At 35.2% G+C, this 17,842-nt stretch overlaps 2 protein-coding genes across 11 annotated transcripts; one reads left to right on the top strand and one right to left on the bottom strand.

The window, feature by feature from the left end:
- Positions 1-697: 697 nt before the first annotated feature.
- LOC130967544 (uncharacterized) lies at positions 698-17,786 on the bottom strand. Of its 10 annotated transcripts, none has more exons than XR_009081377.1 (5): positions 17,221-17,786; positions 17,007-17,114; positions 16,670-16,757; positions 13,153-15,854; positions 12,789-13,016 (listed from the first exon to the last, which is right to left on the bottom strand). XR_009081377.1 is itself a non-coding variant. In XM_057892451.1 (4 exons), the coding sequence occupies exons 2-4, from the start codon at positions 17,104-17,106 to the stop codon at positions 6,806-6,808; spliced, it is 309 nt and encodes a 102-aa protein (XP_057748434.1). In that variant the 5' UTR covers positions 17,107-17,114; positions 17,221-17,786; the 3' UTR covers positions 6,438-6,805. The 10 variants fall into 10 exon arrangements, 1 of the variants encoding a protein (XP_057748434.1); XR_009081376.1 differs by having other exon boundaries at positions 12,831-13,066; XR_009081374.1 differs by lacking the exons at positions 12,789-13,016; positions 13,153-15,854 and adding an exon at positions 698-1,039.
- LOC130967537 (disease resistance protein RUN1-like) lies at positions 9,918-14,881 on the top strand. Its single transcript, XM_057892440.1, has 5 exons — positions 9,918-10,529; positions 11,359-12,460; positions 12,641-12,904; positions 13,000-13,803; positions 13,913-14,881. Exons 1-5 carry the CDS (start codon positions 10,039-10,041, stop codon positions 14,879-14,881), a joined length of 3,630 nt encoding a protein of 1,209 aa, XP_057748423.1. The 5' UTR covers positions 9,918-10,038.
- Positions 17,787-17,842: the final 56 nt, after the last annotated feature.

Raw genomic sequence — 17,842 nt, 5'->3', positions numbered from 1 at the left:
TGGGTATTTTTTTTTTACATCCGGAGGGACACAACTCGCAGGATTCGAGTTCTGCTTCCTCTGATCCCACAACGAGGTAAAGCACCCCTCTTCTCCATACTCGAGTTTAACACTTCTTTTGGTTCCATATTCAAATTAAAAGCTCACATCTTTATATCATTATATATATATATATATATATAATATCAATTACTAAATTAGATAATCAGTTATTTATATAAAATATATATTAGAATATAAATTATATATTAAAAATAAATTAAATAAAATATAAATTTTTATATAATAATTAATTTAATAAATAATTTTTTTATATACACATAATATTTTTATTTTATTATAGGTACTTTTAAGACCGCTTTTTACATGGTCTAATTTTATGTGAAATTTTATGCCCTTTGAGCATGTGGTATATATTTAACGCCACCTTTTACTTGTAATTTTTATTTTATTAATTTCGACAATCTACATTCAATAATTGAGCAGGAAAAGTGAAAGATAAAAAAAAAAGAAATAAAAAGAATAATGGCAGGCTATGCTTTGTAAATTTGATGAAATGACTAGAATGTCTAAAATCTAAATATTAGAATAAGAAGTATTAGAAACTAACAGATTTTATAATTTATAATTATTAATTAGTCATTATTAATATTTTTAATGATGTAAAATTATATCTAATAATATATAATTATTTGCTTTTTTTATTGGTCAAATTTTAGTCAAAATTTAATAAAAATGCTGGACTCAACTCTTTATATTGAGAGTTGAGACAAAGAATTTACACTAACACGCATTACCAAAGAAACAGAATGCAAAATATCAAAAAGACGGTCACTTTCACTATTTCACACTCAAGCCTGAAGATACAGTGATACACAACATCATCTTCATATCTTCAACTCCTGGGCTTGTGTTGTATAATTGGATGAGATTGAAATTGAGTGAAAAAAGAAAAAGAATTGAGCTCCTTCATTAGTTCTCACTATACTTTATAATGCTCTCTTCTCTCCAGCTTCTCTGCTTTTATAAGCAGCCATCACTATGTGAAAATTTAGTGTACAACAAACATAATAATGACATATTATTAAAGAATAAGAGGCTAATATCAAATCCTTCTAATTATAGTTCATACAGTGAAGGAGAATTTACAGCAATATGAGATTCCGATAAGACTAGAGAAGCATTACAAAAGCTTGATCAAGAAATCCAATCTCTTTCCAATAAATCAATTTCTTCTTTTCTAAAAGTCAGGGATATGTTATTCTCTTTTTTCTTGATTATATCTTGTTTTTTATGTATAGAACATGACTTGGTAATTTATATAACTAAGTTGATAATGTAAAGGTTTAATAGAAAATCTAATCCATTAATAATTATTTAGAATATATGTAATCAATAATTCTATTTTCAAGAGAAAGAACATACTTGTTCAGTTAATTTGTTTGTTTGTTGTTTTTTTTTAGTATTAGCTATAAAAATATTAATTGTTTAACATGATTCAGGTGTTAGTTTTTCCATCCCTAATAAAGCCGCTTAGAATAGCTTTTGTGACGAAAAATTTGAGTAATATATATGTATGAAATTATTGTAGATTCAAATATTATTTAATTAAAAAAAATATATAGTTATTACTTAATTTTTTTTAAAATGACTGACCAGAGGAGGAGGAATCCGAAACAGGGGAAGTGGAAGGAAGAGAGCTGATTGGAGATATACAAAAACAGTATGATGGTAGAACCAAAATAGTAAATTTAGGCGCACAAGAAGCGAAACGGGTATCGAGTGGTACAAAATGCAGGAAGTCAAAAGCAGGGGAGACATCAGTGGTGGGTTTGGGAGAAGGATCTGGAGATGAGGAAGAAAATGAACATAAAGACCATGTAGTAAAAGAGACTAGCACAGAGGTGGATATGCACGGAGATGCGATGATGTACAGAGACAACCAAATCCGGAATTGGAAAGAGAAAATGGCAGAGAATAAAGAGGCATGAAAACTGGCAGTAGAGTTAGGATATTACGGCAATTTTCCAAGAGCAAAATAAAGTAATAGTTATAAAACGAAGACAGTCGAAGTAAATAAAAGGAGAAAATAAAAAAAATTCGCCCAAAAACACGGAAGCAGGTGTGTAATAAAATTTATAAATGATTTTGAACTCTTAAAATGTTAGGGGGTTGGGAGGTGTTGCGAAATTGAATATGATAAAAAAAACTGCAAAAATAAGTTTAGGTTAGATATGTTAGGTTTGATAGAAACAGAAAAAAAGGTGGTGAATAAATATGATGTAGCTAGAATTTGGGATAATGATAGCGCTAGTTGGAAGTGTGTTAATTCTACTGGAGGCTCCAGAGATTTACTGTTAATATGGGATGAATCTGTATTTAATTTGTTAAATTGCTATAAAGGAGATAGGTAGTTATGTATAGAAGGAGTGATGTCTAAAGATATTTTTCATTGTGTGATTTGTTTGGTATATGGGCCGCATGTGAGAGATGAAAATTTCTTAATGTGGGAGGAATTAAGCTATATTATAGGATTGTGTCAAATTCCGTTTTGCTACATGGGAGATGTCAATAAAATTGTGCATATAGAGGAAAGAAAAGGGGCAACCAGCTTGCCAGCTTCTGCTGAAGAATTCAGAGCATGGATTAATGATATGGAGTTGGTGGACTTGGCACTTAATGATTGCAAGTATACATGATTTAGAGGTCAGTCCTACAGTCGTATTGATAGATGCATGGTCATTTTGGAATGGTTAGATGCATACCCAGACACTCGTATAAGAGGAGGATCGAGAGACTTACCATATCATTGTCCTTTAATAGTGGAAGATAGAAGAATAATCCAGGGTCCAAGACCATTCTGTAGTTTAGACTCGTGGTTCACACATAAAGGCTTCTTAAGGATGATAAAGGAAGAATGAAGGAGATTGGGCGATGTACAATTTTTGGATAAATTAAATGCACTATCAAAACCACTGGGTAGATGGCATAAGCAGTACTTTGGGAATATACCTGATAAGATACAAAAGTTTGAGGACGAGATCAAGAAAGTGGATGATATGGTTAGCAACAGAGTGTATGATGGTACAGTAGAAGCAAGAACAAAGGCGTTGGTAAGATATTGTGAGGTATGGTATACGAGACAAGATATACACTGGAAGCAAATGTCTAGATCTCGACAGGCCAAGGAGATGGACAGGAATACTAAATACTTCCACAATATTGCATCAGCAAGAAGAAGAAACAATCGGATTGAGTCTTTAGTGATTAATGGAAGGTTGGTGAGGAATCATACAAGAATTAAGGTCGCCATTAGAGATTTCTACAGGAACTTATACCACCAGGAAGAGTCGCCAAATATTAGCTTTCGAGATGATCTAGTCAATCGGTTGGAGATGAAGGAAACTCAAGCACTAGAGGTGTTACCTTCGGAGGAGGAACTAAAGGATGCAGTTTGGGACTGTGAATCATCTAAGGCTCCGGGGAGTGATGAATATAACATGAACTTTATAAAAAGGTACTGGGAGGAGATTGAAGTGGAATTCACTAAAGTTGTGATGAGTTTCTTTGAGACGGCGAGGCTACCAGCAGAGTCCAATGTTACTTGGGTAGCACTGGCTCCTAAGTTTGTGGGTGCGAAGGAGATAAAGGATCTTAGATCGATTAGTATAGTTGGGGGCGTTTATAAGGTCATATCAAAAGTGTTGACAAGAAGAATAAGGAGTGTAATGCTAGGGTTAGTGGGAGAATCACAGACTGTATTTGTAAAGGGCAGGAGGATACATGATGGAGCGTTAATAGCATGTGAAACTGTACAATGGCTAAAACTGAAGAAGAAGGCATAAACAATCATCAAACTGGACTTCCAGAAAGCTTATGACAGAATCAAATGAAATTTTGTTGATATTGTGCTAGAAAAGCTGGGATTTGGTAGAAGATGGAGGGAATGGATTATAGAGTGTATTAGATTAGCATTCGTCTCCATTGGTTAACAGGGGATAATCGAAAACATTTAAGATGGAAAGGGAACTTCGGCAAGGTGACCTGTTATCACCATTTCTGTTCATACTTGTTATAGATGCGTTGAATAGGATGACCAAGGAAGCGGTAAGAAATAGGAAAATAATCCGTCTTTTAGTCGGTAGAGATAATATAGAGTTATCAAACATTCAATTTGCTGATAACACTATAGTGTTCTGTCCACCGAGGGAGGAGATAGTGAGAAATTACAAGAGTCTTCTGAGGTATTTTGAAGTGATGTCCGGATTGAGTATTAACTTCGACAAGTCTAGTTTGATATCGGTGAATTGTAGTCAGGAGTGGGTTGGTCGGATGTGCCGATTATTAGGGTGCCATGCGGCGAGTCTACCAATGAAGTACCTGGGTATTAATCTAGGAGCAAACTCGAGGTTAGTTAAAACATGGAAGCCAGTAATAGATAAGGTAGAGGAGAAACTTAGTTTGTGGAAAGCAAAAGTGTTCAGTAAAGCAGAAAAGCTAGTTATCATCAAGTCGGTGATTAATAGTATGCCTACTTACTATTTGAGTTTATATAAAATGCCGGTGATAGTGGCAAAAAAAGTAATCTCATTGCAAAGGAGGTTCTTTTGGAAGAAGGACGATGGATGACCTGGGCTGATTCTTGTAAAGTGGGAGTTGATACAGGCACCAAAGAAGTTAGGAGGGCTAGGTGTGGGAGATGCGATGATTCGTAATACCGCATTATTGTTCAAGTGGTGGTGGAGATTTTCTAAGGAAGATTGTCTTTTATGGAAGAAGGTTGTATGCTCTTGAAATAATCTAAACCCTGGGCAGTTATTGTCTACTCAAGCTATACTAGCAAAAAGGGGTCCGTGGAAAGATATATGCCACTTGCAAATAAAAGAGCAATATGTCGGACAAAAGATGATTAACGGTCTGGCTATAGAGGTAGGTGATGGTAGATCAACCAGATTTTGGAAAGATACATTGTTACAGTTGGGGAAGCTGAAAGACTCCTTTTCGAGGCTCTACTTGATTTTAAATAATAAAGGATCCGTGATTGGGGACTGTGAATTTTGGGATAGGATAGAGTGGGTATAAAACTTCCAGTGGAGAAGGAAACTCCGCTAATGGGAGACTGACAGTTTGAACCAATTGCTTGATATCTTGCAAGCTGTGAGATTGATAGAAGACGCACAAGATATAGTAGTGTGAAAATTTGATAAAGAAGGCATTTATACTACTAACTCATTTGTGCAGGTTTTGCAAGTACAGACTTTGACATATGATATACTCAGCTATAAGTTCACGAATAGAATCTGGAAAGGACTAGTACCCCCTCGAGTAGAGTTATTTACTTGGTTTGTGCTTGTAGGCCGAGTTAATACAAAGGATCGCTTGAGTAGATTGGACATCATTGAACGAAGTGATAATGTCTATGTTATATGTCACAAGAAAATTGAAACTGTGCAACATTTGTTTGTTACATGTGAGTATGCTTGGCAGGTGTAGTACGCATAAATGACTTATGTGGGTCGTGTATGAAGCATCCTAAGTTCCATAAAAGAGCTCTTTGAGAGCTGGAGGACGATGCCACTAAGAAAAGACGTGCAAAAAACATGGTTAGTGAGATTCTTCTTACTTATATGTAATATCTGGTTATGTAGAAATGAGTTCATTTTTCATAATGGATTTGGATTCTCTAAATTTTAAATTTTACTTTAGAGGGTAAAGTTTAATCTTTCACCCTTGAATAGTTTCTCTCTCATATTTTCTCTTGGTCCCATCTATGAAATAAATGGTGAGAGATCACACTTTACCCTCTAAAGTGAGAATTCAAAATTTAGAGAATCTAAATTCTTTCAGAATAAGACAACATATGTGGTGAATTATGTTGCTAGGTCGTTTGGTTGTTCTAGGAAATGGTGCAAAAGTTAACCCATGTTGTTGATTGTTATGTCGGAGATGACATTGGAGTTGCTAAATTTTATGTTATGTCTTTTGTACAATCCACTTAGTGTGTTAAGCGTATTTCTCCTTTCAAAAAAATATCATGTTAATAAAACTACTTAAATAATGGCTCAAAGATATTCATTAATCCAAAATTTAAACTATGATAGCAGATACTTTGTTAAGGTTTTTTTCAATCATCTCTTTATTTTTTTTATCAATCATTTTTAATATTTAAAATTGTTTCACTTATTTTTTGGTCGACTACGACAAGTAATATCGAAACGAACTTGTATCAAGATCTCATGTATCGAAAAGCAGATACAATTTTTTTTAAAAAGAGTGAATTCGACCCAAAAATTACTTGATTATGGTGTCAAAAGAATTTTATGTTGAAATTACCAGTGGCAGAATTATTTAAAAAAAATAAAAGAATAAATAATTAAATAAAGAAGACAATAAAAATGTAAAATATTGATCAAAGGAAATTAATAACCAAACTTTAAAGAAAATAAACGAAAATGAATCAAATAAACAAAAGCAAACAAGCTAAAAATTGACTTCTAATACTCACATGCACTTGCACTCCATGTTCTTCCATCCCGTCATGAAAACTGGGAATCTTATGAGTTTATGTAATGATCTAGTGTTATTCATTGAAATCCCCAAACTTTTTTTAAGTTTCTACAATTTATAGATCATGGAAATAAACTTACCATGGAGCATGTTATCTATTATTTTACTTCTTCATTTTTTTCAATCATGAACTTGCCTTGACCATGAAGAATCTTGATCTTTAGGTTTTGATACCCATGTTCTCTATTCAGTCTTGATGGTCGAATAGTAAGCTTTGATGTTCAAGGAAAGAAAATAACTACTTTTTGAGTTCGACGCTTTTTGTACCATCTTTCTTCGATTTCAACTTATCCATCTCTATTTTTGTAGTCGAAACCTTTGGTAGTTGAAACGTCCTCTTGTCGAGAAAAAAATATTTTCTGTACCCACAAAAATAAAAAATCGAAATATGAATATTAAGTTAAAGAATAAGGTGGCAAATAAATCTTTAAAAATTTGCATTTTAAATATATTAATTTCTAAAAAAATATTAATAAAATTTTCTAAATTAATAAATATAGAAAAATTAATTTAAATTATTTTTTAATTATAAAAATTAATTTAAAAATAATATATTTATATCTACTCTTCTAAAAACTTTTATTTTAGAGTGAAAGATAAATAAGTTCCTAACCTTTTTAAACGCGTACATTTTAATCCTTCAAGATTGAAAAATACATTTAAATCTCCCATCTTATAAAACGCGTGACAATTATACCCCTACGTAGAGCTGGGGTTCAAAACGGCAACGAAAAATGCTAACCTGAAGGTAACGTTGATGATGTGGATGGTGAGCAAATTATTGATGGACAAATCCATCCTTATGCATTAGAACAACGCCGTCACAATCCCCCACCTTTCTTGCTTAGGTTGCTATTCTGTGGAAGGCTTGCCTCCCCTATCTCCGTCCTCTAATTTTTCCTATAAAATTACACCAAACCTCTTCGCTCAAAACAACTATCCTACCATTTTCACTCAGTTTTCCAAGTTTTGCATCGACGGTGGCTTCTCGTTTGTCTTCGTCACCATTTCAATTCAACCCACACAGCAGCAACAAGCCCGAATTTTATCATGGTCACTCTCCTAGGCCCACCTAAAATCTATAATCCTAAACCACAATCCTTCCTGACCCCCACCTCTACCGCCACTGCCGCCGACAATGCCGCCACCACCATAACCCTAATCGCATTCTCTGATCGTTTCATTGACATAATGGTTTCAAAATTCAACACCATAACCACCATCCAACCACAACCACCAATGGGATTCACCGAAAATTTCTCCGAAACATTCTTGCCATCTGGCAACCCATGCCTCGACTTCTTCTTCCACGTCGTTCTCGACACTCCCCTAGACTCCGTCAGAGAGAGGCTCCACGTGGCACAGGCGTGGCACCGGCAGGTCCAATCGCGATGGCTTTTACGCTGTTGCCACGTGGTTATTCTCTAACCACCCTAAGACACTCACAGGCAACGTCCCCTCCTTCGCCGATTTTGGATATTTTAAAGACCTCTCTGAAATATTCTACAGGCTTCTAGAAGGTTCTGATGTCCGCAAGAATCAGAAGCTGCAGTGGCTTAGCGTTAAACGATCCAGCACGAGAAACAGATTAAAGAGGAGGCCATTCAAATCAAAGCTCTTAAAGAAGATTTCGGACCATGTGGCAGAGAAAGAGAAGGCCCATGCTTTGAGGGAAGAGAGGAAGCTTGCCATGGCCAAGAAACTCTTCGATCGTTACAACAGTGATGAGAATTTTTGGCTCCTCCACGATAGTATCTCGGATCACTTCGACAATTATTTAAAAAATGATCTCCATATTCTGAATTCTGGTGTGTTGACCAAGATCAGTCTTACAACAAAGTGGTGCCCTTCGGTTGATTCTTCTTTTGACCGATCAACGTTGTTGTGCGAGACTATTGCCAAGAGTATATTCCCTTGCAATTGTAACCCTGAATATAAAGGAATCGAGGAGGCGTATTATGCTTATAGAGTCTGCGATCTGTTGAGGAAAAATGTTCTAATCCCTTTGTGGAAGGTTCTAGAACTTCCCGAAGTTTTCATGGGTGTGAACCGTTGGGATTGTGACGGTATCGTTTTGATGCATAAGGATGGATTTGTCCATCAATAATTTGTTCACCATCTACAAAAACGGACATCTCATCATCGTTACTTCCAGGTCAGCATTTTTCGTTGCCATTTTGAATCCCAACTCCACGGAGGGGTATAACTGTCACGCATTTTATAAGGTGAGGGTTTAAATATATTTTTTAATTTTGAGGGTCTAAGGGATTAAAATGTCTGCGTTTAAAAAAGTCAGGAACCTATTTGTCTTTTATTCTTTATTTTATTTTTTTTAAAACTAATTTATCTGAAATATATAATCGAAAGTCAAAGGATGTGTTTGACAAACACATTGGAAGGAAAGAAGCACGTTTAAACTTCTTAAAAGTTTCAATTTTTTATTTGACAAACTATTTTATTCATGAATGCAGAAGTGCCCTCAAAATCACGTTTACAAGAAACAAACAATTTTTAATTTTTGCATTTTACTAACGGCCTTTTAGTCATCAACACTAAACCTTTATTTATTTTTTACCAACTTTATTTTTTATGCATGTTATTGTATTATTTATAAAATTCTTATTACTTCTGTTTATATGAACTCTTTTTTTCTATTATTTATTATTTTTATTTTTTATTAACTATTTATTTAACATTATACACTTTTATAATTGTGACTTTTATGTATTATTTGTTTATAATATAATTTATTGATCTCATTAGATAAAGTAAATTAAACAAAAAATTAATTGTTAATAATACTAATAAAAAATTATAACATACTAAAAATATATTATATAAAAAATATAATAATTTTTTTTATTTATTTCAATTACTACTAAGATAAATATTTAATTTTTTTATTATTTTTAATATTTTCTAAAATTTATATTTTTTAATTTTAATTAAAAATATATTTTATTTATTTTTATATTATTTTATTTTAATAAATAAATATTAATTTATTAATAAAATTTATTTAAATATTTAAATTAAAATAATAAAATAACATACAAAAATTATTTAAAATGATATTTATTTTAATAATTTTTATTTAAAAATAATTTTAAATAATATAATTTAAATAATATTTATTTTTATAATTTATTTTAATATAAAAATTATCAAATATAAATCACAATCACATAAATTTATTTTTTTGTCAAAATCAAATTTATAAAATCAATTTTATGCGAACTCCATCCCGAAAACGGTAATCCAAATACACAAAGTGGTTCATGGCCCACCACTAAAGTTTGTCGAATATCAGAATATGATTGCAAGTAAACTATCGTTGATTAATGAGTCAATCCATGCTCTGTAAAAGGAATTCAGTTCACAATTTCAGATTCCGAATCATTTTATGAAGCACACCATTACAACTTACAAGTACACTCTTTTGCTTGCAGTGCTCTTCTCCTCATAACAGAGATGGCAAATGCAGATGCAGGTGAATCTTCTAAAACCAACAAGAGTAACTACGACATTTTCTTGAGCTTTAGGGGTGAGGACACGCGTCACACCTTCACAGGTTATCTCTACGAAGCTTTGTGCCGCAAGGGAATCAAAACCTTCATGGACAATGAGAATCTGAGGATAGGGGACTCTATTGGACCTAATCTTCTTAAAGCAATTGAACATTCAAGGATTTCGATTGTTGTTTTCTCTGAAAATTATGCTGCTTCCAAGTGGTGCCTTGATGAACTCGTGAAGATCCTCGAGTGCCGGAACGAGAAGAATATGCTCTTGTTTCCAATCTTCTACAAAGTAGCTCCCTCTGATGTACGGTATCAGAGAAACAGTTATGAAAAAGCCATGGCTGCTCACGAACTTAGGTATGGTTGTGGCTCTGAGAAGGTGAAGAAATGGAGGTCAGCATTGTTTGATGTATCCCAAATTTCAGGACATGTTTTGAGAGAGGGGTAAGTAAGTACTAGTCGAACCTTGTCTTAAGGATTATTTAATCATGGAGGTATAATTTTTTTTTATTTATTGTATTATATACAAGGTAATAATTAATAAATATTATGTTTTCTCTCAATTGTTGGTACACTAACAAATTTAAGATTTTCTAAGTGTGAGAAGGAATGTCATTGAAGAGTTTAGAGTTTAGGGTTTATGGTTCTAGAGAGACACCTGAGATGGCCATTAGGAGTGCAGCATGGCTGCCGGCAATTTTTCTCAGCAGGTCATTAACGGTTGTGTGACCAAAACAAGATAAGGAATAACATGAGTCATGGATGCCAAGTTGGGGACCAAATTGAGTAAATGGAAACTGAGGACTAGATTAAGGCGCAAGTGTAACTTCACCTGTCATTGAAACATTACTTTCTCATTTATAAAGGCTTTTGCATTTTGGTGGCTATTAATACATGTGAAACAGCCCTGATTTGATTCTTAAGTCTTAACTAACAACTATCCTCTCCCAAAATCAAATTAGCAATTTTCTTAAAATTGAAAACAGACCAAATAAAGTGAAACAATTCAGATATACAGAAATGTTAATTGCCAAATAAGAAGTCTATTGATGTACCTTATGTTTTCTTAAAATTATTTTTATATTTCCCACTATTTTTTACATTATTCAGTTGTTTTGAGTTGATTATCTTGTGTTATGTATGTATTTCTACAGGTTGACGCAGCTTATTTTGTCTTTCTTTTGATGAAATAGATCCTCATTAATCAAAATAAAATAAAATTCTTCATGATCAACATCATGATTCCAGAACAATTTGCATATTATATATGCAGGTATGAATACAAGTTCATTCAAGATATTGTTTGCAAGGCCGATGCTAAATTACTATCTTCGAAACAGTTACACTTTGATGAGGACATGGTTGGGCTGCAGTTTAGAGTTGAGGAAGTGAAGTCACTTCTAGATCTCAAGTCTAGTGACAGCACTTCCATGGTGGGGATTTATGGAATTGGTGGTATTGGCAAAACAACACTTGCGAAAGCTTTGTATAACACCATCTGCAACCAGTTTGAAGGAGCTTGTTTTCTCTTCGATGTCAGAAAAACTTCAAATCAAGAGAAGGGGCAAGTGCATCTGCAACAAACTCTCTTGTTGGAACTGTTGGAGGAGGGAAAAATCAAGTTTAGCAGCGTAGAAAAAGGGATCTCTATATTGAAAGACAGACTTGCTGGAAAAAAAGTCCTTGTAGTCCTTGATGATGTTGACAACATGGAACAATTAAGAGCATTGGCAGGAAAATGTGGTTGGTTTGGTTCCGGGAGCAGGATTATTATAACAACAAGGAATAAATATTTACTAATAGCTCATCAGGTCAAGAGCATTTATGAGATGAAATTGTTAAATGTCTACGAATCTCTTGAGCTCTTTTGTCTGAATGCATTCAAAATGAGTAGTCCTGCAACAAACTATGATGACCTTTCCATTAGAGCAATAGGGTATGCCAAAGGGCTTCCATTGGCTTTAAAAGTTATAGGCTCTAATTTGATCGGCAAAGATTTAAATGAGTGGAAGTCTGCATTGAAGAAATATAAGCGGAATCCTCATAGAGATATTCAAAGCATTTTAAGAATAAGCTATGATAGTTTAGAAAGCAATGAGAAGGACATTTTTCTTGGCATCGCGTGCTTCTTCAATGGGCAGAGGTTGGAATATGTGAAAAGAATATTTGACGGGTGTGAGTTCTACACGGAAGATGGTCTTAGAATACTTATTGATAGATCTCTCATAACAGTTGAAGATGGTTACTTGAGGATGCATGATCTAATACAGGACATGGGTAGAGATGTTGTAAAGCAGGAGGCGCCAAAAGATGCCGCTGAACGTAGTAGATTATGGCTTAGAGACGATGTCCTTCAAGTACTAACTGAAAATAGAGTAAGATTTTCTATTTATAACATGCAAACTATCCAATTCATTTATCATAGTCATCAGCACTTCAGCAGAATCTTATTTTGAATTCCCCCGCCACCCCCCCCCCCCCCCCCCCCAAAACACCAACCCAAACTACACCCTTCAAGCAATAAGTGATTAATCTTACATATACTTGTGTTAAAGGGAAGTAGCAAAATTGAAGGGATAAAGCTTGATTGCCTGGAAGAAAATTTGATTTCTAGATCCTTTGAGGAGATGAAGAAGCTTAGAATTCTCATCGTACGGAACACAAGCTTCTCATTCGGACCTATTCATCTACCAAACCAGTTAAGGCTGCTTGAATGGAAGGGTTTCCCTTCAAAATCTTTCCCACCAGATTTTTATCCCAAGAAAATTGCTGCCTTCAACTTACGTTGCAGTCCTCTTGTATTGAAAAAACCATTTCAGGTAAAGTTGGTGATGCTAGTTACTTGCAGTCCTTAAAATTTATTCAATTTAGCTATGATGCCGCTGTTATTGATCAATTGGTTTTTGCTTTGCAGAAATTTGAGCATTTGACCTACATGAATTTCTCCTATTGTCAATCCATCACTAGAATTCCTGATGTTTCTGGAGCAAAAAATTTAACAGAATTGATACTTAATAAATGCAAGAAACTGGTAAAGGTTGATGAATCGGTCGGTTTTCTCCCTAACCTTGTTTACTTAAGTGCTTCCGGATGCATTCAACTAAGAAGCTTTCTGCCAAGAATCTTTTTGCCGTCTCTTGAATTCCTTTCCTTTGACATGTGTAGAAGACTTGCATTCTTTCCAGACATAGTGGGAACAATGGATAAGCCATTAAAAATTTGTATGAAAGATACTGCTATTAGAGAGCTTCCACCTTCCTTTGCCAATCTTAGTGGACTTGGTTACTTGGATATGTCAAGTTGTAAGCAACTCCAAAATCTACCAAGTAAGCTATTTGTGTTGCCAAATTTTGTCACATTAAAAATTGGAGGGTGCCCTCAACTTCGGGAATCATTTACGCAGTTCAAAGGATGCGATTCTAGAGCAGAGTGCTGGCCAAATCTAGAGACTTTGCATTTCTGCAATGCCAGTCTATCAGATGAAGATCTTTATGTGATTGTACATAGTTTCCCAAAGCTGAGAGAATTAAATGTGTCATCGAACTGTTTTGTATCAATCCCAGCGTACATTAAGGAATCTATTAACTTGACAACTCTTGATGTGAGTTATTGCCTGAAGCTACAGCAAATTCCAGAACTGCCCTCTACTGTTCAGAAAGTAGATGCAAGACACTGCGATTCCTTAACAGCTGAGTCATCAAGTATGCTATGGTCACAGGTTCACTACTTCCTCACATTCATTTCATTTTATTTAGCAAAATCAAAATCGAAAGAAAAAAATGACAACAAAAAGATTGTGCTAAACCATTTCTCCATGGATGTCACAGGTGTTTACAGAGATTAATAGATTAGAAGTTGTGATGCCCGAAACAAAGATTCCAGAATGGTTGGACTATCATGGCCATCGTGAGACTCCCATTTTCTGGGCTCGTGGCAAGTTCCCTGTTGTGGCTTTGGCCTTTGTGTTCGACAAAATAAACTATCAAGCTGTTAAAATGCACTTGTTCATTGACAATGAGTATATAAATGTTCAAAGCCAACATCTTATTTTCAATATAGCAGAAGATCATGTGCTGTTGTGCGACCTGCGTGTTTTATTCAGAGTTGAGGAGTGGAAGAGGCTTGATGCTCGTTTCCGACATGATAATTGTTGGAAGTCCATCCAGGTGAAGTGTGAACCAGACATCATCCTGAAAGACTGGGGGGTTCATGTATATAAGAAAGAAACAAACATGGCTGATATCCAATTCTCATGTCCATATCCAGCTACCTTAGGATCTGGATCGTTTATGGGTTTAAACTTGAACATAATATGGGTACCAAGAGATTGGGTGGAGGAAGGAAGTGCAACAGGAACAGATTCCTCAAGTGATGTGGAAGAATTGGATACTATTTTACAAGTAAAAGAAGCATCATGCTCAAAAAGTGTCATGGTACTTGACAATTCAAGTCCTTGTGCTGACTCTTGCAGCTGCTGCTTCTCAGCCGGATCGTCATCTTTCAAGAAACTTCTTGGTTTTAAGGGCAGAAGACGATTGTCAATAAATATGATCAGTTCATGTCCGGAAGATTATGATCTTGATGATATTGATTTTAGGAACCAAGAGCCTCTTTCCTTCTCAGAGAACCTCCAAACTGTGATGGAAAACTTGAGGAGGTTTACGGCTCCAAGACAAAAGAAATGCGTGAGCAACAGAGACCATGACAATGATAGGTTGAAATGGCTGGCTGAGACAGAGATATTAAGTGATGGCGAGTACGAGGACGAGGATGAAGAGTCAGATTCAGAAGCATAGGATATGGAGATTTTGCTCATGTTTCATACACACACCCTTGTACTAATATAATGTACCAAACCCCTAAACCTTCCAGCTTTCCAAATTGTCTAATTTGAGGATATTTTTGTTTCAGATTCATCTGATCTCATTTATTTATTTATTTTACAGTATGATAATATAAATCTCTCATAATCTTAACTGCTGAAACTTGAAAATTGAACACGAAAAGTGAAAGATAAAAAAAAAAGAGAAATAAAAAGAATAATTGTAGGCAATGCTTTGTAAATTTGATGAAATGACTAGAATGCCTAATCATTGGGAGAAGGAATTTGCGCTGAGAGTCTGTTTGAACGCCATTTTCATAAAATATTTTTTTAATAATTTTTTATAAAAATAAAAAAATTTTATATTTAGATATTTTATGTAAATTTTTTTATTTATCAATTATGTTTAAGTAAAATAAGATAAAAGTATTTTTTTGTTTATTTATTATATAAAAAATATTTTAAAAAAAGATTCTTTAAAAAAATATGAATTGTAGCTTTTTAAAAGAATATTTTTTTGTTTTTATAGTGCTTTTACTTTTATTATTAAAAATTTGTCAAACACACTAAAATTTTATTTTATGAATTTAATAGTGTCCAAACAAATATTACCAAAAAAAGAATGCAAAATATCAAAAGAGAGTCACTTTCACTATTCCACACTCAAGCCTGAAAAGAATTTGCGCTAAGGTTGCAAGATTCTGGTGGGCAGCATCGGGGAAGGAACGAAGCATCCATTGGAAGAAATGGGAAAGCATTACAGAGAGCAAGAGAAATGGGGGACTGGGGTTTAAAGATCTTGAAAATCAAAATTCAGCCCACCTTGCAAAACAAGCATGGAGAGCATTGAAGAACCCAAATGCAATCTGGGTGCAAACTTTGAAATTGATCTACTTTTCGGACGGTAACTTCTGGACAGCAACGGGCAAAAAGGGTGCGTCATGGATCTGGAGAAGCATATTACAGGGAAGAGAGCTATTAAAGGAGAGTGCAAAGTGGAGCATAGGAGATGGCTCTAAAGTCAGAATTTGGAAAGATAATTGGATAGCTGGGAGGAGTGGGCCTCTCAATATAAACAGCACAGATGACTCAAGGGTTAAGGATCTTATTGTAAATGGGGAAGGGTGGAATAAAAGGAAGATCGAAAGCATGTTTTCCCAAGATATTTGCAAAGAGATTCTTAGAACCCCTGTTAGTGTGATGAACAAAGAGGACCACTTATATTGGCCATGGAGGGAAGATGGAAATTACTCAATAAGAACAGGATATTATGCAGCGAGAAGAATTGGGCAAAACTGAAAATATGGAAATCCATCAACAAGTGAGGATAAAAGGGAGATATGGAAGGAGGTGTGGAGAATGGAAGTCCCTCAGAAGATCAAAATGTTCTTATAGAAAGCATGTCATGATATATTACCAGTAGGGTCTAATTTATATAAAAGAAAGATGGCATCAGATCCAGTATGCAAAATATGCTTAAAAAGTTCAGAGACGGTAGAACATGCTTTACTACTATGCTTTTCAATCGGGAAGTGGATGGTCGAAAGCATAAAGAGGTTGAGAGCAGGGGGTGGAGAAGACCAGGAAAAGAGAGTTAGCAAACTAGGATTTCTCATGTGGGAGATATGGAAAACTAGGAATAATAAGCTGTTTCAACAACAGGAGGTTAATCCTAGATGGACAATTTGCAGGGCAACAGCACTAGCGGCTAGAAGAAAAACAGCAAACACACAAAACAGAAACAAATAGAAGGAAAACTAACCTGGTGAAATGGAGACCTCCCCCTGAGAACTGGCTAAAAGCAAATGTTGATGCAGCCTTTAAGAAGGACACCGGAACAGGAGCAATAGCTGTAGTTATAAGAGATCACAGGGGAAGGATCACGTTAGGATTCTCAGGTAAAATTCAAGCTAGATCAAGTACCATGGCAGAAGCTCAGGCAATAAGGCAAGTAATAATCATAGTAAACAATTTACAAATGGGCAGAACTCTAATTGAATCTGACAATTTAAAGCTAGTACAAGTAATTAAATCCAAGACAGATTTGGGAGAGGTTTCGGCAATAATTCAAGACATTCAAATCCTAATGGAGACTTCACCTGAAAAGGGAATAACTTGGACCCCCAGAAACGGAAATCGTCTAGCCCATGCGGCGGCGAAAGCAGCAGAAGCAGAAACACTACGAGTGAGTTGGAGCATCAAACCACCTGCAGACATACAAAGCATTATTAGAGAAGATGTCCAAATGTGAATCAACAATTATAAAAGAACAAAAGGAAGGTGGAGATTAGGCAGAATTGGAAAGGCACGAACCAGGCAACGAGACAGGAAAATCAGGATTTCATCCAGATCGTCAGTGATCTGAGACAGAAGATCTACATGCAACCCAAGACATGGCTATTTTAAAGTTGCGGCTGCGGGACTATGAGGCAGGGGAGACACAGTGCGGATCATGGGCTGAGATCTAAGGAGGCTGTGGAGTCTAAACTACGGTAAATGATAAATTGATAATCTCTAGCAAAACTCACATGTTTTACAGGAGAAGAGGGTAAGAAAAGTAAATGGCTAGAGATGTTGGACTTTGTTGGGCTTTGTAATTATGGAACTTTCTTTTATCGGCCACAAGATCATGCCTTTGTAAGAGAGTTGGGAATTGTAATTATAGAACTTTCTGCTCCGAATTCCGGAAGGAAGACGGTGTGATGGAGCTTGGCCAGGCGATGATGGACTGCTTCGGAGATAAGATGGTGCGACGACAGATCAGATGGGAAGAGTCCACGTCGTCTTGATTCCGGGGGCATCAACAACCATGCAAGGTCAGATAAGGTCGCCGGCTATCTGCTGTGAAGGAACCACGAAGGAGTAGGAGTAAAACAGAATCTTACACTGCCCGGCAATCGAAGGATTCTTCATTGGATAATGGGTCGGTTCGGGA

This window comes from Arachis stenosperma, chromosome 1 (genome assembly GCF_014773155.1).
Source record: "Arachis stenosperma cultivar V10309 chromosome 1, arast.V10309.gnm1.PFL2, whole genome shotgun sequence".
Classification (NCBI taxonomy): Eukaryota; Viridiplantae; Streptophyta; class Magnoliopsida; order Fabales; family Fabaceae; genus Arachis; species Arachis stenosperma.
The sequence above is the reverse complement of the archived record's forward strand: the minus strand, read 5'-3'. Positions and strand labels throughout refer to the sequence as shown.

Coding starts and splice junctions, on each gene's coding strand:
- LOC130967537 (XM_057892440.1), top strand. CDS start 10,039: ATGGCAAATGCAGATGCAGGTGAATCTTCTAAAACCAACAAGAGTAAC. Junction 12,905..12,999: donor TATTGAAAAAACCATTTCAG/GTAAAGTTGGTG, acceptor TTTGCTTTGCAG/AAATTTGAGCATTTGACCTA. Junction 13,804..13,912: donor CAAGTATGCTATGGTCACAG/GTTCACTACTTC, acceptor TGGATGTCACAG/GTGTTTACAGAGATTAATAG.
- LOC130967544 (XM_057892451.1), bottom strand. CDS start 17,106: ATGCTCCAACTCACTCGTAGTGTTTCTGCTTCTGCTGCTTTCGCCGCC. Junction 16,758..17,006: donor CCAAGTTATTCCCTTTTCAG/GTGAAGTCTCCA, acceptor TTATAACTACAG/CTATTGCTCCTGTTCCGGTG. Junction 6,927..16,669: donor GGAGGTCTCCATTTCACCAG/GTTAGTTTTCCT, acceptor TTGTGGGTACAG/AAAATATTTTTTTCTCGACA.